Raw genomic sequence first — 25,482 nt, forward strand, 5'->3', positions numbered from 1 at the left:
TCCAAGATCTGCCCCACTGAAACATCACTCCTGTACCCCTGCCAAAAGGTCTCCTGTGCTCTCTGCTACCTCTCTTGTCCCGGAGGAAAAGGGAAGGAGAAGCAGATCATTTTAAAGCACAGTTCAACTAAAAGCATTTCCTTTAAAAGAAAGGCAAGTACAAATCAAGGGCCCGGCACATGGTTTGAGATTCCTGCTCTGTTCAGATTTCACTCAGGGCATGAGCTGCACAGAGCACTGGGGAGTGCTACATCCCATACCTCCAGGAAAACTGCCTTCCCCACCCAAGAGCCACAGACCTCCAAAGAAACTAAAAAATGACTCTGCAAGAGGCACTCAGAACTAGACGACACATGACAGCATAACAATTGGCTTAAGTTAACACTTCTTCCCTGCTTGGGGTGCTTTTTCAGTTCCCAAAAAGAAATCTGAGATCACAGACTGATAAATAAAATGAATCAATAGAAGAGGGAGGTATGCCTAGTCCTCAGAGACTTCAACTGTCTTAAATCCAGCATCACACAAAGAAGTAATTCTCTTTTCTATGCCACCAGAAATAAAGAGGGAAAAAACCACAAAGAACTGCCAAATGTGTTAAATACATAACTTAGGACATTTTAATTTAAAAAAGCAAAATACATTTCATCATTCATTGGCTGGCACGACGTATAAAATCTTTTAAATGACAACTTTAATATTAGTCACAAAATACAGCGTGTTTTATAAAAATAGCTATATGCACTGATATTACTGATAATGTAAAACCACTCCGAATAGGCCATGCAAAGACATTCAGCTTTGACCTTTCAACTTCCAAGTGCTTGTTGCATCTGCTACTTTGTTCCTTCTCAGTCTGCTCGGGAGGGTTTTGTACTGGCACTTGGGGGCCTCCTCCTCCCCCACCTGCACACAAAGCCCTGGCAAAAGGTTTCAAAAAGGGCTGACAAATTAAGGTGCATCATGGGCATCTCATGGGCCCAATATTCACAGCTTATTTTTCAGAAAGTGCTCAACATCTGTGTCCTTCTCCATGGACCTCCCTTTGGTCACTTAAAATCTTCAGCTTTTCAGCCAAAACCCTTCCAAATTATTCTTGGCTCTGTTGCACCACATTATTGAAACTGAAAGCAAAAATCTAGACACACAGCCTGAGATTACTACAGGAGGCAGAATTCTGTGGCTGCAGCACCATTTTTGTACAGCTGTACTCTACTTGTGGCATTTCTAAATTATTCACACACCTAAATTCACTGATGTCCGTCTGTTCACATTAGGAAGTCCAGGTAGGACACATAAAAGGTCATGGAGAAATACAATTTTACAGAAAGGAAGGTTGAGCTGAGGATAGCATTAATATAATAAAACCCCACATTAGTATTAAAAAGCCTAACACTAAATGTAAACTGTTACATAAACAGTCTGTTACACTACAGTTATCAGATTTAAGAATGTAACTGTTCCAAGGGGACATAATGGACATCAAACTCCAGAAAATTAAAAAAGAGATGGTATGGAGTACATTAGAGTTAAGGGCAAAGATATGTTACATAAAAACCTCACCCCTCCCAGTTTTCACTCCACATGCTGACACACAAATTATCAACAACATCAACGACAGAGCTCTCTCCATCTCTAGAAATATGAGCAATCCTTGCACCTTTACAGTACCATCTCATTCCATTTAAGCCCAATGAATGTAATGGAGACAGAGATCCACCCCGTCATCACCTTCATTCCTGAGTACAGAAAGAGAGGAAGGCTCTGTTGGTTGAGAACAGAACCTACTGCTGGCAATACCAGCAGCACCTTCAAAACGTGCCACCAAGGAGAGCAGCCATCAGCACGGAGAGGCTTGATGCTCTGCCTGGCAGTGTGGGTTTTTCCTGATGTATTCAAGTTTGCATTTTAAACTGTGCTCTTCTAAGAAGAAAATGAGGAAAACTTAGTGATTTATCACCTTAGATAATACAGCAGCAAACTCATCTTCTGCAGTTAAAAAAAATAAATCAGTTGAATTATCTTAATGCAATAAATCTGACAGGCAAAAAACCATTCCCATAAAAAGCTGTCCCCTTTAAGTTACAAGTCACATCACAAGAGCAAGCTCCTAATCAAAGTGTCGGAAGCAGAGCAGCTTTTATCAGCGCTGAAAATCCAAATAACAACACAGACTCGTCCTGCCCCCGCCACAGCAGGAAAGAACTTTAGAAGGCTTTATGGGGAACTGGCTGGAAGTCGCTGGTTTTGGTGGCGTGTGCCATGGCCCTGCGCCGGGCCAGGCGGGACTTGGAGGGAGGGGACAGTTTCATGGAGCACACAGCGTGGGCAGCGCTCTCCTGCTCCGCGCTCAGCTCGCTCTCGTGCTGGGACAGCTGCCGGTTCAGGGCTATGGCCTCGGCAGCAAACAGGGTCAGGTCCTTTGTGCTGCTGTTCCTGGCCAGGGAAAGAAAAGGAGGAAGCAGTTTCAACACAGGCACTTCACCCACTTGCCCTCACAGCAGAGTATCTATTTCCAAGCATGTTTATTTCTTCTACCAAATCACTGAGACAGCAGGCAAAATGACCAGTTAATATTTGCATTTATCCTCACCCAGAGGACCAGCAATTCATGACAAAAACACTCTGGGATTTTGGAAACAGCCACAGTTCTACTCTTCCTTCTGCCAAGGACTTTTGACTACAAACCCAGGAAGCCACCTCAGATGTCATCCTTAATTTCTACCTGTTCTCAAAGGATGGGCATATGGGGCCATTCTGCTCTCCTCTAGAGAACTGCAGCCCCACTCTAACTGCACCTGTGGCTTAAGGAAAGGCATTGCTGATGGGAGAACCACCTGAAATCACCAGCAGCAGACACAGAGATAGAAACAGATGTGTGACTCAGGCTCTCTGGCATAGAGAATCTCCCATCAAATCACCTCCAATGAGGCTTGACCTGTGCACAGTAAATGAATATTGTGAGTTCCACCAACTACAAGGAAAGTTAGATCCAAGTCTGTGTTTATGGTGATTATTCACCCATCAGAAAGCAGTCTCTTTAGGTAACACATGCCTTTATGCCTTTTTCTCCCCCTCCTGGGCAGCAAACTGACCAAACCATCATTTTTTTTCCTGTCTAAGATTAACACTGCACTGCAGGAATTCCCTCTAATGCTTTGCCACAAACAAGCAAGATTAGATCATATAGAAAATTCAGAGCTTTAATATTTCTGATGTTCTTAACAAATTTAGTGCAGCACATTTATGAAGCTCCATTCTCAGCCAGGGATATTACCTCCTAATTTGTCAACTCCTCCCTCCCACCCATTCTTTCAGGAATTATTCCTGGCCATGTTTACAGATGTTTAGAAAATAAACCTTACCTTTGAAGAACTTGAGGGGTGGGCAATCCTCTTTCAGGAGCCTGCTAGAAGAAGCATAGAAGAGAAGTTAGTTACATATTAGCAGCCGGTAACCAAGCTTTCCCTAGGGACAAAAAACAAGTGACTCCCCCAAATCCTTACAACTAACAGATATTGCAAAAAACTAATTCACTATGGGCTTACAAATCACTGTTTGCAAAGCATATTTCATAATCTGTCTCCCCTCACAAGAAGATTTCACAGCTTCCAGGTATAAGACTACAGTTTTGGAAGCTCTCCAGAGGGTCTATTCCTTCTTTCCTGAACAGGAAACTGAAACATAAGACGACACTGCTGTTCTTTTATAACCATATGTACCAGCATTCTGCATTACTGTATTAGCACAATAATTTGTGTACTGCAGTACTTGCTATTCACAAGAAAGCCATTTAAAATGCACAAAGCAACAATTAAACAAAACAAAGAAAACACTCAAAGGCTGACATATTCATCCAAATTTTTACCACGCAGAAAAATATTTACCATTGTGTATCATTTAATTAATCAAGATACAAGCACTGAAACACACACAGACTCAAAAAGTTCAGAGACAGGGAACAGCTTATTTGTCTCTCTGAAAGAAGAATAACTCTTCATATAAAGGGGGATACATACTCCTTGAACCCATGAATGTTGCAAAACTTGAGCCGCACTAAGTCGTTCTTTGGCATCACAAACCAGAAGCTTTGAGATGAGATCTTTGGCCTCAGAGGAAATATGTGACCAGTCCTTGTCAGGAAATTCATATTTGCCTTCCTGAATGCTCTCAAAAAGCTTGTTCTGGTAAAGGAAAAATTATTAAATTGAAATACACTGCAACCAGAAGGTTTCTCAGGTGAGACTTCCCACTCACTTTTATCCACCTAATGTGGAGGGCAGCAGCTGAAACCATGCAGTCTCCTTATGCAGTCAGTGGAGAGTGACAGGCAGCTCCACAGAGTGGCTCAGTGCGGCCTAAGATGGACACAATACACTGTCTGCTGAAAACACTTCCCCCCACCCCTAAGAGGGCAGATAAAATACTCCATTTTTAGAAAATAAATTCAACCCTCCCAGGGCTCAGCTTTTATCTGAGGAATTGCAGTGACTACCATAAACCAGAACAAGGGAGGATTCCAGAGTGTGGGAGAGCGTGAAGAGAAGCTCTGAAATCTCACAACAGGAGGAAGGACAGGCAGCTGCCCAACTTTACTTTAGAAACTAGAATCAACTTCTATACTGTCACCCTCACTTTGCAGTGACAGCTCATCCTCCCAGCTACTTGCCAGCATCAGGCACAGCTCTCCACTGCTGCCATTGCAGCAAGTTCTACACCCAAAGCCCAGGGAAGAACTCTGCACTCCCCACACACCCAGGACATGCACACTCACCTGGCAAACCCTGCAGACTTCTCCTCTGTCCCAGCCACAGTCCGTGCCGCAGTTGCCCACGAAAGGGGGGTAACCACTGAGCATGATGTACAGAATCACCCCCAGGCTCCACAGGTCACACCTCTTGTCATAGAACGTGGCCTCCTCCATGAAGACTTCCACCACTTCAGGTGCCATGTATTCTGCAGAGCCACACTAAGAAACCAAATTCCACCAAGTTTTCAAAGGGAGGGTCACATCAAAACACGACTCAGGTTTATCATTTTCCACTCTTTATACCAAGTGGCTTGGTGGAAAAGCAGAAATTAGGCATCAGTGAATACTGAAGTTCCTATAGCTCTTTAGCAGCACCACAAGCTGTTCCACATAGCTGTGAACCTTTAATCCAAGGTCAAAATATTAATTTACATCTTTCAGGTTTTTAAATCTTATCCATTAGTTACCAGACAAGTGTATCAAGGGAATAGATTTCTGTAAGACTTCTGCAACACTGTCAGATTTTTCTTTCACAGAAAATGGCAAAAGCACAGGACTGTAGTTTTTCAAACTAATGTGTATTCTAAAGCTACACACTGATTAGAGAGCTTGCATTCTCCTTAGCTCATTGGCTTGGCTACAGAACCAAAACATGGGGAAATGAACACAAAACTAAGGTTTAAAGTCTGTCCATAAGCACACAAAAATGAGCACAAAAATTTCTCCATGTGATTGTGTAAGATATAAGCAGGACCAATATGTCACATGCTGGCCAACAGGAAAATTAACAATGTGAGCTCCTGTGCTTTTGTTTATTTGTTCTGTAACTGGGAAAGCAAGACAGTATTTACCACACATACACTTGCTTGAAATGAACAGCCCAGCACTGGGTGTAGTGGCAGTAAGCCCTTTAGAAGGACTACTCCGGAGATAAGAAAAACTGATTTATAGCAGAACAAAGAAAGCACAAAGCCACAACAGGTCTCTCACCGGCGTTGTTAATTCAGGAGTTGTTATTGGAGTATATGCACTGTTCAGCTTCACCCCACTGCCAAGATCAAAGTCACATATTTTCACTGGTGATATCTAAAAAAAAAATTAAGAGGTCAGGAAGACTGGGATTAATGTAAAATCTGTGAATATGTATATATGTGAAGCAGAAAACCCCAGGACAGAACACAAATCCCTAGTGAGACCCAGTCTCTTACAGCCACCTTCCACTCCTTGCATTCACCTGCCCTGCCCCAGCTGCATCCACACCACCAGCACCTGATCCTGGTACATTATTCTTTTATTTGGTTAGGCAAGTGCCAGTACACATCAGGGCACTTTGAAAACTCATATAAAGTGACCAGCTGGCCTCTAAATGCTGCTTGTCCATCTGGGCACTGGCTCAGAATAGATGAGGCACTAGGGTGTCACTGCTGTCCCTCTACAAGGCCAGTTGGCTTTTTATCTCTTAGCCAGATGTTCACATTTTCACAGCTCAAAGAAGAATTTAGTCTCTTTTAAGCTTCAGTTCTGTTAAATTTAGATGAAGTTCACTAATGGGTTCAAAAGTTTTCAAGAAGAGAAAAAAATATAAGGACTGTTTTTGGGAACCAAATTTTAAAAAATCAGTTTGGAAAGTTAAGAGACCAGAGCAGCACCTTTTCTGGAGATTCACAGAGGATGTTTTCAGGCTTCAGATCCCTGTGAGCAATACCTACACAGAGAGTACAAACATTCATTAGAAAGGATACTCTGCTGTTTTATTTCTCATAACGTCTCTTTATTAGAAGGTGGCCTGGGAAATATTCTAGGTCTGAGTCTGCTACACACACTTGCCCTTCTTAAATATAATAATTTAATTGTAAAGTGCAACTGTTAAATGTCATTGTTGTATCCTGCTATACCTTTATCATCCTTAACTGTACAGGAGAGTCTGTCGAGCAAGAAAGAACTTAACATCAGAACATTTTGTTAGCCCAAATCTATTAAGTTCCTTAAAACCAGTTTATTAAGATGATTGACCTGTAGGAAAGTTGAATTCTTTACACAGTTTAATTAAATTATTTTTGTGCCTTTTACAGTAAAGTTGTTCTTTCCAGATGGATCAACTGGCTTGCTGAACTCCTAGCAGCACAGACAGTACTTGAGGCACTCTCCTCTGCAAAAAATCCCCTGACTCCCAGAAGAAAATATCCCTTTGAGGTACATAATCATTGCTGAAGCAAATGAAAAATTAAAGTTTCAGTTAGAGATGCTGAAGAAAAGCTAAATGAAAACAGCCAAAGGCCTTCTTTATTTGATTCCTATCAGAATAGGCAAACCTAACAGGGAAGCACAAAGTTATCTGTGTAATCCACATGCAAGATGTTTCTCTGTTGTCAAAGACATTCTTCAAATGACTAAAAACACAGTTTCTGGAAGTTCTTCATTTAATATGATCAAACTCAATTGGAAGGTGGAAAATGAGAGGCAAAACAAATCTAATCAAATGAGCAACTTGGCTGTAATTTAACTGCAGTCTAGTCTTGATTTAGAAACTTACATTCCAAGAACACCTTATATTACTTCAGAGTGCAGGAAGGAAAATTCCACCAAACTCTAGGCAAGGGAGCTTTTAATGTCATTTCTTCAGCACACTCCACAAGATGTGCCATAAAATAGAACAGCAGAGCCCCAGTCTAAAGGAGTCAGTGTTCATACTGACACAGTGCACACAGCTTTGGCACAAAAGACGGCACAATGAACCCACTGAGGTGGCCTGTGCTGATATTTACAACAAGGCTGACCATACTCCCAATGGTTGGCTTAGCTCACAGTGGGAAAGCCAACAGTGTCTTTTTGTATTATTGTGTGAATTCAAATGTCTGATTATGTAACATTTGATTTTGCAGTTGCACAAAGCACTGAGAAAACAACTGCCTTTAAACACCTCTTCAGTAGATTATTAGCAATAAAGCACACACATCCCAAGTGGGTGTAAGGCAGGATTATCATCCAGCTGAGTTTTAAACTACTCATGTCAAAAGAATTAGTTGTCCTCATTCAAATTTTTTTAAAAGCATTTAACTATAAGACTTCACCATTAAGCTGTGCAATAAAACTACTTTAATTTCCTGTTTACTTTAGTGTTCTGTACCCTACTTACTAATTATTTTAATGTCACACGGAAGAACCATAAAGAGAACAATAAAATGAAAAGGGGATGTAGCTGATTCTGCAAGCTATATCCCTGCTGTCCCAGCTCACAGCAAACAACAAGAAAGCAGATTGCTGCTCTACAGCTATTTTAATCAATCAACCTCCTCTTGTTTGGGAAAAGGGGAATTAAAACTAAAAGCTGAGAGAGAGCTACAGAAAGATATTAGCTCAGCTGATGTGAAACCTCTTGAGTGGAATACCTGGACTTGCAGCTGTTAAGAAACCCATTATAGCCCTGCACATCAAAAAATATTTTTTCCACATATTCAGCCTAAGTTTCCTGCTTCTTATATGTCCCATATCTCAAAGTCAAAATCTTCTAAACACAGGTATTGAAGAAGCACCTTCTCTGAAGGTTTAATTATCACAGACAGGCTGTGAAGATTACAAAATCTCTTGATCCAAACTAAGTTTGGTTTCACATTCAAATAAAATTTTTGTAACATTCACAACATGTGACAAGATCCACATTCCTCAAGTATACCCTTTTTATTCCTATGCATTGATACAATTTTCTTTTTAATGGGTTCAACTTGTTGAGGTACCAGTGCTGTGATTCCAACTCAGCTTATCAACAGGCCTGTGACTTGAAACTATGGACAACAACTAAACATTTATTGATCCGGGGCCAGTACTAAGCAATTTAGGCAGCAAATGCAAATCTGCTGAGATCTACCAGGCTAATCAGAATGGCAAAAAAGAAAGAAAAAATGTATCAAAATAAATAACCCATAAACAGTCTTCAATTACATGCCACTCTATTCAGAGCTAGTCACTGTAACAGTAACTGAAGCTGCAAGGCCAAATCATCACAACATAGGAAAAAACTTCAAAAGTTTCAACTATCCACCATATACAGCCCAAAAATATACTCTGGGATGACCATAATGCACAGAATTTTTTTAATTTAAACCAAAGTATTCCCAAGTCAAAAAACCAGCAGAAAAACACTAACATTAAAAAAATTCTCTACAAACATAACTGCTTTAAATCTAAACAAATTCCAAAGGAATTGAGGACAGCTTCCAATAAAGACTATGGTTCACCTAGGTCTCTCAATTTAACAGTGAGAATCTAAGTGTGGGGGACCAAAAGCTACTGTAAACCAACAGGTCTTGTGACCAGCAGAAATTCTGAGTAATTACAAAAAAGTAACTCTGTCAACCTGAAAAATAAGGAAATTAATATTTTATTAGATCACTTTTGAGTAACCTTTATACGGTAGCTTGTGTAACGGGAACAAACAGACTGAACCCTAATGTTAACTCTCTCTGGATGCTGATTCAAATTTTCTTCTTGGAAAGTCTGTACCATTTTAACACTCCCAATTACTGAAAATACTACAATGTGAAAACAGCATCATAGAGGAAAACAGCTTAAGTCACCTGGCATTGCTGTACATGGGAACACTAGCAAAAGCTGGCTACTTGGAGATAAATGTGCTTTATAACCTGAGTGTACAGTATTAACTAGTAAAGATGGAGGCAGCCTTGTCTCACCTTTTGTATGAAGGAAGTCCAGAGCAGAGGCAATATCTCTCACCACTTTGCTTGCTTCTCGTTCATTGAAGTGCTTCCTCTTTTGTATATGGGCCAGGATTGAACCTGTCAGGGTAACAGGTGAAAGGGAAAACCTCAGTATGAATGCTGAATTAGTTCCAAGTATCAGGAATCCATAATCTCATTTTCACTCCTTATAGCAGCCTTTCACAGCAGGCAACTTCCGTGGAGCAAAGAGGGGGATGACTAAGAAGAAAAGGCACAACTGAGCAGCTTCACCACTTAAGTGTGCTAGAACATAATTTTCAAACAGTGCAGCTGTCTAGTTTAAGCACAGCATGAGAGGCAATCACTTTTTACTGCCCCAGGACATGACTGGCCTGTCTTCCACACACTGGGACAGTAGAGATTTGTCAATAGTACCAGTAAAACTCAAACATCAGCTAAGGAGATACACAAAAACACTTCAGCAAAACCCAACCTACCCCAGGTCATGGGTAGTCATACTCAAACTCCCCTCATTTTCTATAATGTCACCACCGAAACCCTGCACTTAAAGTCAAGGATACATGTTTTGTGCCTCAACACCATCAAGGTAAAAAGATTTGACCTTTAAATACACATCAAATTCCCCACAGGCATCAAGGCAAGGCTTCTGCACTGACTTAAGGCAAAATTTGCTCAGAGATATAAAAACTGACAAAAGACCTCTAAATTAAAACATACTGAAGGGCTGGTAGCTTGCAGACAGAGCCTCACTGGTATCCCTTTAACAAAGAATAAAGGGAGGTTTGATTCCTCCTTTTCTTAAAGTGAATTCAATCAGTCCTCTTGAAAGATTAAAAATGTCTTTAAAAAAAAACATGTAATCCACAGAGATCCCAGCTCCCTAAGTAGCCTTACTATTGCCTTCTATTGTCTTATTCAGAGAGGTTTATCTGTAAAAGCAATCAGGCAAAGAAATTCAAGAATTAAGTGCTATTTGTTATTAGCCCCAGTACACTCAACGTTTTGTATCTCAAGTGATTTCACTTTTATTCTTCAGTTCTATATGTGGAAGGAAATCTCCTACTGGATAATTCCTATTCTAATACCATCAATGCTACTGCCACTCCTCCTCCACAGCGAGCATTCAGAGAGGGAAGAGAAAGGACATTCAAAAAGAAGAGATATGCTCAGATATGCACAGCCATGCTATGTCAGGTGGGTGGAGGAAGGCCACTTTGGACCAGATTATCAGATTTCAAACACAGACATTTTTCCCTTGCCAAAACCAACACCACCTAGTTTGCTACAGATTTCTTGAGTGCATGAAGTTCAAAGGGGTTTCCTGGTGCAGTTGTGCTTTGCACCTTTAGAAAGCAGTAACAGTTCTTCAATGTTTCCAGGGGGTAGAAAAGACCCCACACTTTGTAGGAAACAATACTGAGCCACCTGTAAGTACTCGTTTCACTCAGCAGGTTTATCTGAAACTACCTATCTGAATAGAGCTGATGTTCAAATTCTCTCAGATAAGAATTATATCAATATCAATAAAAACACACTTTACTGACTTTATATTCAGCCCACGTAGAGAATTATCATGAAGAAAGAATAGCAGGGCACTAGTTGTTCCTACCTCTCCAGTACTCATCAGAGAGAATGCATCATACAGCACCTCTCAAAATGCATTTCAGAGGGGAAAAAAAGAGGAAAAAACTCTTATATCATGCCAGTTCAATCTAATCAGCTCAATTTTAACTCATTCAATTATAAAATGCTGTCAGGCAAGGATACTAAAGGGACTCTGGACATCACAGTGAACTGAAAACAGATAAACAGGAGCAGAACTCCTTCAGTTACAACAGCTACTGGAAGGCAAAGTTGAAAACGGAAAGCCCAAATTATGCTCCAACGCTGTAAGTAAAAGCAGCCTCTGAGACTGGAGTTACTGAAGTAAGACTTGCATTGAAGATTAATGCTCTCATTCTTGCCAGCCACTCATATCTGAATCTGCAGTGCATCAGAGCTGACCCTAATTCCCATTCTTTGTCTTCAAACCACATACCTAACCCTTTAAATACTGATTTTTTAAAAGAAAACTAGTCTTAGTCCTAGCTGAGCTTGTAAAAATGGTAGCTAAGAGGGGAATAGCATTATTATCCTCTCAGCAGCCATGCAAGTACACTGACAACCACAGACTCACAAAGAAGAGAGTTAACTAATGGAAGAATGTGGAGATGGAAAAAAAAAAAAGACATATGCAGATTCACCTCAATCAGGCCCTATTACAGCTAATTTGTCAGAGACATCTGTACATCAAGAAAAAGTGTTATGGGAAAATACAATAAAAAGATACAGAATTTTGAGAAAAGTTAAACAAAAGTTTTTACTCAAAAATATACACATCCTTCTCTTTCAAAAATAGTTCTGCATCTATGCAGAACAGATTTTTATTTCTTGCATATACAGTTTGCTCCTGGAAACCTTCTTGACCAGAGACAATAGATGATGGTCTCTGGGCACCAGGATACTCCAGAAGCTCAGTTTTCCTTCAAAGGGTTGGCCACACTAACTCCTGGTTTTGCACAGCCATGCAATTAGCATGTACTGTAATTATACTCCATGCAGACAAATCTGAGGAAGTCCATGAAGTGCTTGCTGCAGCTTTCTCATTCCCCAGGTGAGTGGGAAGTGCTGGAGCCCAGTGACCACTCAGGCTCACTTGATGGGCTCTCAAACACCCATAAGCACAACTGGTTCTCAATAACATCAACCCCAGGCACAGGCAAGATGATTTTCGTAACAGAGTTCCATGAGTTCCAGGCAATTAACTCAATCCTACATCAAGGGAATACTCCGCCAGAGTACACAGATGCTGCACTAGGACCATGCATGACACCTGACATCCTGTGTATCTCCCCTCCCCTGTGACCTACTGACTGTATTTCAAACCTGGCACTTTAATAGAGCTGACATTGCCATCACTCAGGCCACAGAAATGCATTGCAAATGCATGACCAAACCCATCAATACTCAAGAATAACCATACTTCAAGCTGTGTATAATACTTCCTCTACTTCTTGTCTTGAAATTATCAAGCATTTAAAGTAAGTTCTTCAATTACTACTTTAAAACAGAGGCAGATAGGAGCCAAAATGATTCAATGAGCAAAGACACAATTTCTGCACAGTACCTCCTCGCAGCTTCTCAAAGACCAGGTAGTATCTTGTGTCATCTTCAAAAAATTCTATTAACTCCAAAATGTTCCTTTAAAAAAAGAAACAAAAAAGAAGGGACTAAAAGAAACAAGCATGGATGTACACACAGCAATGAAGAGTTTCAGCATGGATAGCTAGGAACTGCCAGAAGTAACCAAAAACACAAGTTCTAGTTAAACAAGTTGCTTTGGTTGCCTGTGGCATTAAAACCACATTTCCAACACCCACTGAAATTTAAGCACAGGAAACAGGCCAAACACCACATTCAGACAAGACTGTGAGAGTTCTGCTACTGCTCAATTGACAGGAAGATAACTGGTAGTAGGTTGTATTTAATAATTTAAAACACTGCATTTGTGCTGAAGGCAGAAATAAAGAAAAAATAATTAAACTGGCATTCTTCCTCTCTGGAAATCACAAAGCAAAACACACAGGGCTCAAAGGAGACAGGCATCTGTCAACAAGATATTAAATCCAGCTTCTTGCCATTTTTAGACTAACTCCTGTTTAGCTCATGTAAATTCTTTGCAGCACAAATACCTCAGGTTGCTTTGAGAATGTCAAACGTGTAAGTCAGAATTTTTTACATTTAATGGTACACCCAACTCCCAAAATTCTGCATGTGGTCATGTGAGCTTGAGTTTTTCATCAGTTGTGCACTGGATGACCATTTACTCTTAACCTCACACAAGAAGAACAACATGGTCTGCTGCTCTACAGCACAACATAAGCTCATGAGTTTGATAAACAAGTTAGCTTAAAAATTATTTCTGTATGTTATATTACATATTTGTTTGAAAAATTCAATATAAGCTGCACAACTGTAATATATATACCATCTGTTGTATATACATCCTAGATTAAGAGAGACATCTAAAAGTAGCTTCAGAACTGGCTCAAACTCATCACAAAGCTCCCAGAGCATGCTGCCAGTATCTGCACAGCTTTTCTTCTTCTTCAGTCATGAGTAGCAGCTTTACAATTGCTTCATCCTGTGGCTGCATGAAGTCAGCAGACATCCAAATGAGAACTACTTTAGCTTTTTGCTGATCTAAGAGCTCCAGTGCAAAAGCAGGAAGGCTGACACAAGGAGGAGGACAAGCCACACATCAGGGAAAGGAATGGTAAGATTTCCTTTCCACAGCAGCTGGTATCATGTCAGCTTTTGATGATGGTGAAATCACAGAGGAGAGTGTCAAGATGTTAATTTCTCATCTGGACAAAAGCCATGCATCACTGAAGCACAGTCAAGCTACATTGTCCTGGCTGCTAATTGAGTGTAACTATTAATTGGTAAATAGTTCCCCTAAATTTCACAGGTAAAGAAGGGGAAATTCTTACTCTGAATAAGCCAAATCTAAATTTCAAGTGGTTCTAAGGGGAAATTTACTGCAAAGCTTCTAACCTTGTCACACATAAAAATTTGAAAACAAATAATCCAAACACTTTAAATAAACAAAGACAAGACCATACTTACTTGTTACCCTGACACTGGTACAGAGTTTCTATCTCACGAAAAACCCGACTCCGACTATGCCCAGCATTTTTTTCAATGATCTGTGAAAGAGAGTTTTAAGAACTCGTATTTAAAAAAATACCACAGGAACTATGCATATAGCTCTGGAATTAGGTAACTGTTCTAAGGTTTGAATCTAGGGCATGCCCACTGGAGAAAAGCACTCCACCTTTGTTTGTTTGTTCAATTTCTCATTTGGCATTTTTTAACAGAGCACAGCAGTGTCAGCAGAGCATTGGAAGGCATTCAGAGGACAAGAGAAATTAGGGCAGGAAGAGAAGAAAGGAACTAAGTCCACATGTTACACAGCAGTGACCAGTTACCACAAACTTTTTCTTGCATCATTTTAACTTTGCAATGTGGGGAACAGGATATCCTCTTGAGTTCTACCAAGGAATAGATTTGAGTCACATCAGACACTGAACAGTCAAAAAGAACAGATTTGTCATTGGAGGCATTTAAGCAACAAGTATCAAATTCAACACAAAAGTTCATATTGTAAACTTTATGGAGACCCAATAACAGAACCCAAAGAAAACATACATTCCATCTCAGAGCAATCAGAAGTCACCTTCCTTCCCACCATCCTCAGGTTGAAAGAGGACAAGAGGCTGAGCCTGAATGATTGCTGCATAAACTGAAAGCTCATGACATTACCACCATCTGTATCCAGGACTGGTTTCTTATTTCTGCAGCCTGAGTTCTCTGGTGCAGAACAGGCAACCGTCCACCAGTATTACGCAGGTCTCTGCATCTGATCACATCCAATTCCTAATGCAGAGCTTTGTTTATTTCAACCTTTATCTTCAACAATTTTACAAAGTAGAGAAAAAATTCCAGCATCTATAGAACTACATTTTTAAAGGAGCTTAAAATTTTGTGCCTATTTTTGAATAGAATCAAACATAAAGCATCCCTATTGCTGTTATCTGTGTTTGTAATGAAATGGGGGACTCAGGATAACAACAAATTTGTAAATGAGCCCTAACGCTTTTCAGTGACATTACAGAAAGAAGACTGGCCTCTATCAAAAAATAAAGACAGCTTTACATGAACCATTGGCAGCACCTGATGCTCTATGAACAGCACCCAGAAGCTTGCACTCTTTGGGAGGCCATGCTGTATGACTCAGCCTCTTCTTCCATAAGAAGAGACAAAGGTAGACTACAACTAAAGCAGGGCATGAGAAGAAAGCTTGCCCTGAGATCCAATCACAGTGATTTACTGTGTGTGATTTCTACCTGCAACTGATACACCAGTTCACTCTGGAGGCACAACACTTAAGATGACAGGTTTTCTGAACAGTTATTAAACAAGCTCATTTCAAGAATCAAAAATTTTCCAGAAAGATTTGCTATTACCCACTCTATTGCAGGTTTTCCCTGAGATACTCAGAGGGAGAAGACACATCACAGACAGAAGTGATGCTGCTTTTAGTCTCTACTTACTTTGACTGCATATTCTTTCCCAGTTTGGAGACTGACAGCACCCTGAACTTTAGCATATGCTCCCTCACCAAGCAGCTCAGCAGTCAGCTTGTACAAGTCTGCCAAAGAAATCCAGAAGAAAGGACATATCCAAAGTGAATTTTGAAAGCGAAAGTTATTTTCATGAATAACATCAAGACAAATTCTTCATCTGATAAGCATCCCTCAAATTTATGTAGTATTAAAGCAGACATAATGGTCTTAACTACACTTCCTTTTTCACCTCCCTCTTTCAAGTTCCAGAAAAATTAAGATGTAAACTTTATCACAGCATCAAAATTGCTGAGATATAAAACACTTCTAGTGTGAACAAATGTGTAATCTCTAGGATCTCAGCCACTGTATCTGTCTTCATGTAAAACTCAGAAACCTTTTTTCAGGTGGAAGACAATTAATTCTTTGATCAGAAAATGCCTGCCATACATAATCTATTTGTAGAGATGATGTTTTAAGTATAACAAACTTGAACATTTAAACCTAGAATGCTACTACCATTCTTATTTGAAATGTACCTTCCATTGCTACTTGCCCACTCAGAAGTTTTATACTGCTCAGTTTTCTCACTGAACTATATTTTACTTACAAAACTTCACAGTATTTGTGCACACATCTATTCAATCAAAACCTTTTGACATCAGCTCTGTTCCTACCAAAAAATGCAATGTTTAACTAAGAAAACAGAAAAACAGCAGAAGCAAAGCAGACTGTAACAAGTAAAAGCTTTTAAATTGTCACCAACCTTCAAACTTCCCAGGGACCTGATCTGTAGCTCTGGTTCTTTTTTTCTTTTTCCTTTTCCCACTGTCTGCTATGGGGACAGGCTGGCTGCTGACCATCTCTGTGTGGCAGAACATAGAGGTGACTTTAACAATCGATTACTTCAGGAGAAAATGCACATACTCTTGTGTGTTTATGTTCTTATCTATCCAAAAGTTTCTCTGCTTTTCTTCATGACAGGCTGCCACCTCTTTTACAAATGTCAGAGGAAACCTAAAAAGGCAATTTGGGTGCCAATTAATAGTTTGGGGGGTTGATAAGTAAATGTAAAAACAGGAGGGAACAATAATGCATCTATACTGAATCCTTATCTCACAGCACAGTAAGGCAAGGCACAGAAATAACCCACAACAGACATGCCCTGATACCAGACAGCGCTTGCAGCCCTCACAAGGGCACTCCTCTGAGCTATTCTACTGTTTTACAAAGAGATTTTTTTCAAATCAGCTCTAGGAAATGAGCCTCCAAAACAGCAGGAAGGTGTGGGAAAGTTTCAAATCACTCAGTGAAACGAAGCAAGCACAGGAGTTAAGGTATCACAGGAGCAATCTAGGTCAGTTGATGCTGCCAAAAGGCCATAAAGAAAACCATTTCTCACAGAACCATAATGTACCTTTCTAAACCACAGATCAGTGGGGTAATTTATGCTCCAAAGCAAGAAGTGTTTACGGCATTTAGATTTTTTTCCCTACATTACTAGCTGCAGATACTACAAGAGCTTAGTCAGAGGTGACAATTCACTGATGCAAGGTAATATGGCAGAAAAAAACACCTGCACATTGTTATTGAAGGCCTAAATAAAAACATGGCCATATTTTAAAGCTAACCTATCTCCAAAAGGTTAAATAATTCCACACTGAGGTTCTAGGCAGGAGCACTTCACACCAGTCACATCCAGCTAAGTTTGCCTCAGCAGCTTGAAAACTCAGCTGAAAGTCTTCAAGGCAGTAGCAAAGTGCACCTAAGACATTTTACAGCCAGGAGGAATTCCAACTAAATTAACTTTTAGTCATCTTGTACTATAGAAAAAGCTAAATCAATAGAAATAGTATAATTATGAGAACACTGGTAATGAAAGAACAAGTCCCAAAAACTTCTGTCAATTCTCTTTTAACAGAGATTGTGATGAGCAGTTTTTCTGCCTTCCACTGTTTCTAAAGTACTCAAAACATGGGAGAAGCTCCAAGGCAGAAAACATTCCACCGCAATCTACCAATGAAATACTTTTTCTTTGCTCCATTACATTTTTCTTGCTCTTATCTGTCAGTAATAGCTACTGTGCATGTCACTTAGAACCCACATGTCTGAAAATTTAGGATGTTATTTTGGAAGTCCTTTCTCCTTAACAACTTAGTGAAACACTTAAACATATATTACTCAAAGCCTCAAAACAATAGTAAATCCTCATTTTCAAGTCTTAGGCAGAATGTGTTCAGAAATCATCATGATGGATGTTATATGTGACTTCTTAAATACAGTAATATAAAGCACATTTTACTAATTTCTAAAGAAACAGCTTCCTTTTAACTCAAACTGAGACACATACAGCTTCAAATTTTAACATAAAGAGAAGGCGAGCCTTTGGCAGCTAATTCCAGCTCTCCTCTTTTTCAATCCAACCTGCATCAGGAGTTATTCAGAACTGGGACTAAAATGACACATGTGAAGCTGCTCAGAGATGGGGCTGCTCTGCTTGAAGGTGGTACTTGATTTCCACAAGGTGTCCAACAAGTAACTTTAATGACTTGACCTTCTACAATTCAAAGCTAGACAGATTCTATTCCATTTCAAATATCACAGCTTCAGAGCTTGAAACTAAAATCTAGCTTTGACTAAAAATCTAAAAATACTAGCTTTGACTAAAAATCAGCAAAAACTCCAGAATGTGAATCTTCAGCACAGTTGATAGCTTCACAACCAGCTCCTGCACTCTATCAGCTGGCTCTGATATTTACAGTCAGCTGTTTATTAACTCACTACATTATTTCAATTCTCTTTAGTCCGACTCCATTCCTAAATTACAGAGAATTGCTTCCCTGAAAACAGGAAGTTCACTAGTCATGTATACAGAAACCAAGTAGCTGAAAAGTTGACATTTTTAACCTACAGTCTTGACTAAATTTGCCATCACACTAAAGCATGAAACATTAGCTGTATTAGATTCTTATTACTGCTCTGATCTGCTATTTCACATCATTGTGAAGCTCACTTCTGTCAACACAGCTCATCCTTTAAAGGTATCCCAGCTTCACTCCCATCACTCATTTGTTATAATGAACCAGTACTTAAGTAACAGCTGGTACTACAGGAAAAAGGCTTTAGTCCAGCCAAACACAGAGATTTTTCAAGCTTTCAAAGAAATGCTTTTTTTTCCCTGCAACTGTACAGCCAAAAGAGTTTCTGGAGACACTGAAGGACAGTGTGCCTCAACCATTCAAGCAATGCTGAGGTGTTCTGCATACTACAGGAATGCTTCTGTGCAGGGACACTGTGGGCTCTGGGGCAGCTCACCCTGCCAGACAGAGCTCAGAGACTGGATGGACTGCTCTGGAGGGAATGGCCTGTGGACACATCAGGTCCAAGGTGAGTGTCTTCAAATTCTCACCTGTCCTTCTCCAGTCAGGTTAGGATTATTACTCACAGGATAATGTTACCAGTAAAATCCACACTGAAAGTAAAATGAGAGCTAGTTTCTGTCTTAGCTGCAGTTTTGTTGAAGCCCCTGAATTTTATTACCATCATCATAACTCAGTGTTGAGGCAATATTTAACACACACACACTATTCAGAGCCTGGGGGGGAGGGGGCGGGAAGGTAGTTACAGCCTTTCTCTCTTGCTGTAAAGAAAACTTGCAAACAAAGCCAGGAGAAGAAGAAAGGGAAAGATTACCACAAGTGTGACTTCATTCAGACCTTAAATCGTCATTCATCTTGCTTCCTAACACTCCAGATATGAACATGCCAAAATCCACGACCCAGACCTAACTCCCCTCTCATTCTAATCTGCTTCCCAAAGGAAGGAAGAGCATATTTGGAAGACAAGCACATGTGGGTAATAGGAAGTACTTGGAGAACACAGAAGAGATGCCTTTTTCTACTATGAACAAAATACCTTGTTTGTGTGTTTGAACTCAGTGGAAGACAGCAGAGTCCAGGTACTACCACCTGCTCCAAAACTGGGTCTTGCTTGAGCCAAGTTGTTCTGGAGCTGAAAAGAAACACCATCTCATTACCACCCAGAAATCATGGAAAGGTTTATCCACACATTTAGGTAGTGCCCAGAGCCTAAAGACATTGCAAGGACCTGTTGTGCTGGGCTTCACGTGAACACACAGCAAAAGTACAGCCCTACAATTTCACTGGAACAAAATGAAAACAGACTTCAGTCCAGTTTTCCTCCCAGCTCAGTGTCTCACATTGTTCCTGGACCCTTCCTCCTCCATCAACACTGATTCTTGTAGATGCGGCTCATAATGAAACTGGACACATGCAGCAGGTGCTGATTCTGCAAAAACCATCTAGTTGCAGGAAGCTCAGAACAACCCAAGCTGCCTTTGTAGAGTAGCTACATAGTGATTAATTGTGTTTGTAATGTTACACAAATTGTATCAAGAGATACAATTCGTAGAGGAAGAATGTGCAATGATGTATGACAGTCCTGTGACAAATCAGAGAGAATATTTTATACTCATTCTGTATTAAGCATATTAATTTCAAATTGTAAAAAATGAATACTCTTACTTGATTTTTGCACTAGTTTTCCACAATTCATTCTTAGCTGTCAGAGCTACCTTCTCATTCCACCTACAGTACAACTTTTAGTTTCATTTAATCCGAGTTATCCATGAAGGGAGAGGCACTTAAAAAACATTCCATCATCTTCTCAATAATATAAAAGAGCATTAACATTTCCAAATGAACACCCGAAAGTTCACAGGAAGCTCAAGCAATCCAATTTAATGAAAGAGCAAGTCTGACAAAAATTATTGATCCAGCCTTATCACAGCATTTCTGTAACAACCCACAGTGTCACAGCTGACACCACCTGCCTGAAACCCTTCATACTGGGGAAAAGGTTACAGGAACCTTGCTCTTTACATCCATGCTTCCCCCTGCCATTCCCTCTGTCACACTTCCAGAAGAGCAGTGTGACACCATCTGCTGCTTGAGCAATTTGCAGAGTAGCTTTTTGGTACTTTCAGTTAACACTTCCCTTGCAAACTAAGAGGGGTTTTCTGAGGTTCCCAGTGAAACCCTCCAACAACGGGTGGATCTCACTTTTCAGGAAAGCACATCAAGTAATTTCAGATAGATTCTTCCCATCCCAATTTCTTACTTCACCAGGATTATTGCTGGGGAAGCAGGGAGAACCTTGGTGGAGAGGAGAGCACACAACTCTCCTTTCCCTCTCGTTTTGGAGAAACAGCCTACTTTGACACACATGCTGCAGACATGAGACTTGCTGAAATCAGCCTGTGTTTCCCCAGGCACACATGCATTTCTTTAAAAGCATTAGTTATCATTCAGAATGACAGCAAAAGAACTGTTATCATCCCCACTGGAAAGACAAAGGCAAACAAGAGAAGTGTCCTGATCCAGCTAAAACATAACAAGTAAGGAGAACTAATTAGACTGAAAGTGGCTTAAAAACACTGTAATCTTTTTAATTTCTTGTCAAGGACAACGTGTCTCCAAGACAGCCACATGGATGGGAGGATCTAATAGGGTGTATTTCACAGGACTAACACATAATTGTGAATGGTGAGCTCTCTCAGGAACAACATGGCACACAAGTTGGTTATTGCACTAAAGAACATCCTCTGTCCTTCCACACCCAGCAGAACAGTCGAACAGAATATTTACTGCTACTGACCACTGGCAGATAGCTCATATTTAAGACTTGCCATCATAGGGCAAGAAGAAGTTAGCAGCAAAGTTATTTTAAACTCCATCACACACATTCTAAATGAGAAAACTCCTAGCAATAGTGCATTGACTCAACTGCTTAAAGGTTTTCCAACCCCTAGAGCACTTTTAAATTAAGGAGATATCCAAAATAAGTAGGTTCTGAGGGTCCCTTACTGAACAGCAAGCTGTTTACTCTCTTCTACATCTGATGGCATGAACAACTCTCAGAAGGCTGTATCTGTATCACCAAGTAGTTCCTCTAACCCCCCTCAGCTCCCTTGCTAGTATAAACCAAAGAGAAAAACTTCTTAGAAGATAACTTTTGTTTTCTTACAGATACAAGATAAACATTTCCTGCTCTTGCTCCACACCCTACAAATGATCAATCAGATAATCACATTTGTCACTGGAAAAAAAAGCTACACAACATACACCTACACCAGCAAGCAGCCTCATTCGGAGAAGCTAATCTAACTTAATGTTTCTCTAAACCTTGAAGCAAGACTGATTTTTCTTTATTTGCCCTTCTCTGTGCTGTCAAGTCTAAAATTAAGTCATTAAACTCCACTGCATTGTCACATTTGATGTCGCATAAGATTTGTACCAGTATTCTAACATTTGTTACCAGGAAGGTACTAGAAGGAGAGAGGAAATTGCTCACAGCAGTAAATACTTTTTTTGAAAGCATTACAGAGTACTGGTACCATGAAATAATGTCATAGAAGTATTTTGGTTGGAAAAGACCTTTAAAGAACCAAGAAAGTTTCAAATGCACAAGGCACCCCACTTTACCTGGAAGGCTGCCAATACAAAACACCTTTAGAACTGCAGTGAAAAGGTTCAGCTCTGCAAGAGTGTTTTGCCTTGCTTCCATCCAGCACCTGGGAGGCATGAAGAAGAGCTCTGTTTAGGGGAAAAAAAAAAAAAAAAGCAAACAATAGTAATTTGAAGTTATCAGAACATACACCAATCTTTCCAAGCCCAATTGTGAGTCGTAACATCACATGACATAGGCTTTTAGAAGAGGACAGCTTGTAAATGGCAAAAAAAAAAAAAAAAAAAAAAAAGAAAAAGGCAGTGGCTTATTTCTCAACAAATCAGACACTCCACAGAGAAATGCCAGCGGTGTCAGGGAATGGGCTGACTTTTGGCTGTCACAAGTCCTGCTGATGCCAGCAGCCGAGCTGTCACCCAGGGCTGCCCCGCTGCTTCTCTCTCCTCAGAAGGTCACCCTGCTCGAACTAACGCCATAAAGTACACATCAGGCAGATTTGCAGCGTTCCTCCGGGTCCACAGCTCTCGTTTTATGCCAGAGGAAAAACACAGGAACGGAAAGATTTCTCGTGATCACACCTAGAATTTGGTTCGTTTGCCTTTGCCCGCTATTTTCCCACTCCAGCAATGTCCCCAACAGAAAGCAGCTGCCTTAGGAGAGTACACACTTACCACTCTTTATTGAAAAACGCACTAGGTATGAAACAAAGCACTTTAAACCTTCGGGGAATAAATTTCCAGCTCCATACACGAGGAAACTCCCGCATTCCTTGGGGAGGGCCCCCAGACCCAAAGCTGCCGGCCGGAGGGCTGAGGCACCTTCCAGCCGCCCCCGAGCAGCCGGGGCTGCCGCCGCCTCCGGCGTCCGAGCGCTCTGCCCGCCACATTCCCGGACGAGCCGCAGGAGCTCCTGCGGGCACGGACCGAGCCCCTGGGGACTCCCCTCCCTCGCCTCCCCTCAGCTGGCCGAGCCGGGAAGCGCCGTGGCCGCAGACCCCGCGCTCACCTCCATGGCGGCCGCGGGTCGCTCCTCGGCGGGGCCGCCCCCGCCCTGTTCCTCGAGGGGCGGCGGGAGCGCGCCTGCGCGCCGCTCCGCCCCCGCCCCCTCGCGGGAGCGCGCCAGGCGGGGCCGCGGCTCCGCTGAGGGCACGGAGCGGGAGCGGCGCTTCGGTGGGGCACGGCACGTCAGTGGGGCACAGCGGGGAGCGGGCCCTGCTCCCGGGCTGGCCCGGCTGCTTGCCGTCCTCTCCTTCCCCCATGAGCGGTACCACAGAATCACTTCGGCTGGAGAGCCGAAGGTCGTCGAGGCCGGTCTATGAGCGAACACCGCTGTGTCACGGGAGTGCCGCGTCCCGTCTTTCCTTTAACTCCTCACCGTCTTTCCTTAAACACCTTCAGGCAGGACAGACTAAGAACGGAAAGGCAAAGTAAAGTGACAACAACCAAGAGCTTGGATAAAACTAGAGGGGCACAGCATGGAAACCCTGCTGTTGGACAAAGTGTCCAAAGGGCTCCGAGCAGGTGGTGCTGAAAACCTCCTCAGCAGCAGCTCTGTATCCCACCCTCACTTGCTCTATCCCCTTCGGGATAATCAGTGTCCTTCTGCATTTTTTCTACTCTTCTTTGAATAATTTAGATGCAGCCTATTTTTCTCCAGCTAATTCCTTACCTCCCCACAACTGATCTCTTTTTATATTAGCAGTGAAACATATGCTCCCTTTGTGTCCCATACAGCTACAGAGAGAGGCAGCATTGTAAGAGGGGAAAGACAAGCATGCCACTCAAATACTTTAAAAATATTTTTTAACAACTATGATTGAATTAGGCTTTTAATTTGTCAGTTTTATCCCTTTTTAGGTTGGTATTATTGCAGAATATATATTTGATTGGAAAAATAATCAGGTTTTCTTCTCAGTAGAGACAAAAACTCTACAAGGCACCTGCTTTGTACAATGGCTCCAAGCGAAAAAATAATAGCAGAAACCTTACTTTGGAGTTTACAGATGAGTTCAGTCTTTCAGTTTTACAAAGAAAAGTTCTGATTTATTTCACAGGTATTAAAGAGGCTGCTGTCAGTGGAAGAGACAGCTGTCAGTGCTATTTCCCACCGTAAGGCTGAGCAAGAAGGTGGATTCATTTGTGGAGAGGGTAGCAAGAAATAGCTCATTTCCACATTAACTCAGATTGGCATTTTATAAGGCTATTCTCAGTTTGGGTGACATTTCAACTCTCATTTTAGTAGAACAAATGAAAATATGTAAACTTGGTATATTTAGAGTTTGTGTTAAAAAGAAAAAAAGAGTAGATGAACTCCTGTGAGATACTACTCCCTGCCTCATTTGTGATATAGCATTATTTTCATAATGATTTCAGACATCCATGGAGATGCTAGTTTTGCTGGGAAGTGGGAGATGTTGATGCCTGGAGACTGCAAGCATTGCACTGTGCGGCTGCAGATACCAGAGCGATAATGGGAAACTTTGAAGCAGGACCTGAGCATGCCTGGAAAAAAATCCAAATAAATTGCAAGTTATCAAGTTATCAGGACTTTGGAAATCATGTATAGATGTTCTAGCTTATTTTAGTTTGCATTTGTGAAGATCTGGGAATTTTCACACTGTGTTACCCTATTTCACCTGGGAGATGGAAATTGTCAAATAGCAAAAAGCCTGTAGGAAAATGTATGGCAAAGGGGAATGGTCCTTTTTACCTATAGAGCACCAGTAACCATCTTCAAGGTGCCACAAAGTGAGAACAACTTCTTTTAGCTATGCTGGCCCAAACCTTACAACTCTGCTGCCACATATGGGGTTAATAACTTGTTGATAACAGTATTTTTCACCCAAAGCTGTTCAATTCCAGTAGTGTTTGCTGTTGTTGAAATGGCTCAGATTGAAACACAAAATTTAGATTACTTAATGAATTACAGCTTTAACCCATGAGCATCGCAGCACTGCACAGTTTGTGGATATGCAGCTTGGTATCCTCAACTCTCAGAGCCACGAGCTCAGCAAATCCAAGGCAAGTTCAGACATGTGTTACCTGCTCTTGCTGCCTGCTCTGCCAAGGAAGATGCAGCACAGTTTGACAGAGCTGCCAGTTCCTCGCCTGGGTTCGAAGGACACAGCTCAGAAGCAGAGCAGTGCCTGGGACGGCCGAAGCCCGCAGGTCCCAGGACGGGATGGGGTTAGTGGCCAGCAGTGGTTCCTCTGTGGGATCCTCTCCCAGGATGAAAGCATGCTTTGTTCTTGCCACCAAGCTGGCAGTATAAACAGCAGAAGCATTGAAGCCTGTTTTCTGAGGGATGCACTCGTGCAATTTGGTGCAGTATCTGACGTCTAAGAATGTGCAAGCCCAGGAATGCGTCTCCACAGCAAAGCCAGCCC

The 25,482-nt window shown here is 41.3% G+C and overlaps 1 protein-coding gene across 4 annotated transcripts; it reads right to left on the reverse strand.

The window, feature by feature from the left end:
* Positions 1 to 590: 590 nt before the first annotated feature.
* MKNK1 (MAPK interacting serine/threonine kinase 1) lies at positions 591 to 23,190 on the reverse strand. Of its 4 annotated transcripts, none has more exons than XM_068198656.1 (13): positions 23,103 to 23,190; positions 22,115 to 22,225; positions 16,378 to 16,476; positions 15,600 to 15,697; positions 14,113 to 14,192; positions 12,611 to 12,684; positions 9,436 to 9,540; positions 6,397 to 6,452; positions 5,738 to 5,833; positions 4,772 to 4,966; positions 4,017 to 4,181; positions 3,363 to 3,403; positions 591 to 2,433 (listed from the first exon to the last, which is right to left on the reverse strand). In XM_068198656.1, the coding sequence occupies exons 2-13, from the start codon at positions 22,212 to 22,214 to the stop codon at positions 2,205 to 2,207; spliced, it is 1,338 nt and encodes a 445-aa protein (XP_068054757.1). In that variant the 5' UTR covers positions 22,215 to 22,225; positions 23,103 to 23,190; the 3' UTR covers positions 591 to 2,204. The 4 variants fall into 4 exon arrangements, with proteins under 4 accessions (XP_068054757.1, XP_068054756.1, XP_068054760.1 ...); XM_068198655.1 differs by having other exon boundaries at positions 3,363 to 3,406; XM_068198659.1 differs by lacking the exon at positions 23,103 to 23,190 and adding an exon at positions 22,769 to 22,918 and having other exon boundaries at positions 3,363 to 3,406.
* Positions 23,191 to 25,482: the final 2,292 nt, after the last annotated feature.

This window comes from Anomalospiza imberbis, chromosome 9 (genome assembly GCF_031753505.1).
Source record: "Anomalospiza imberbis isolate Cuckoo-Finch-1a 21T00152 chromosome 9, ASM3175350v1, whole genome shotgun sequence".
Classification (NCBI taxonomy): domain Eukaryota; kingdom Metazoa; phylum Chordata; class Aves; order Passeriformes; family Viduidae; genus Anomalospiza; species Anomalospiza imberbis.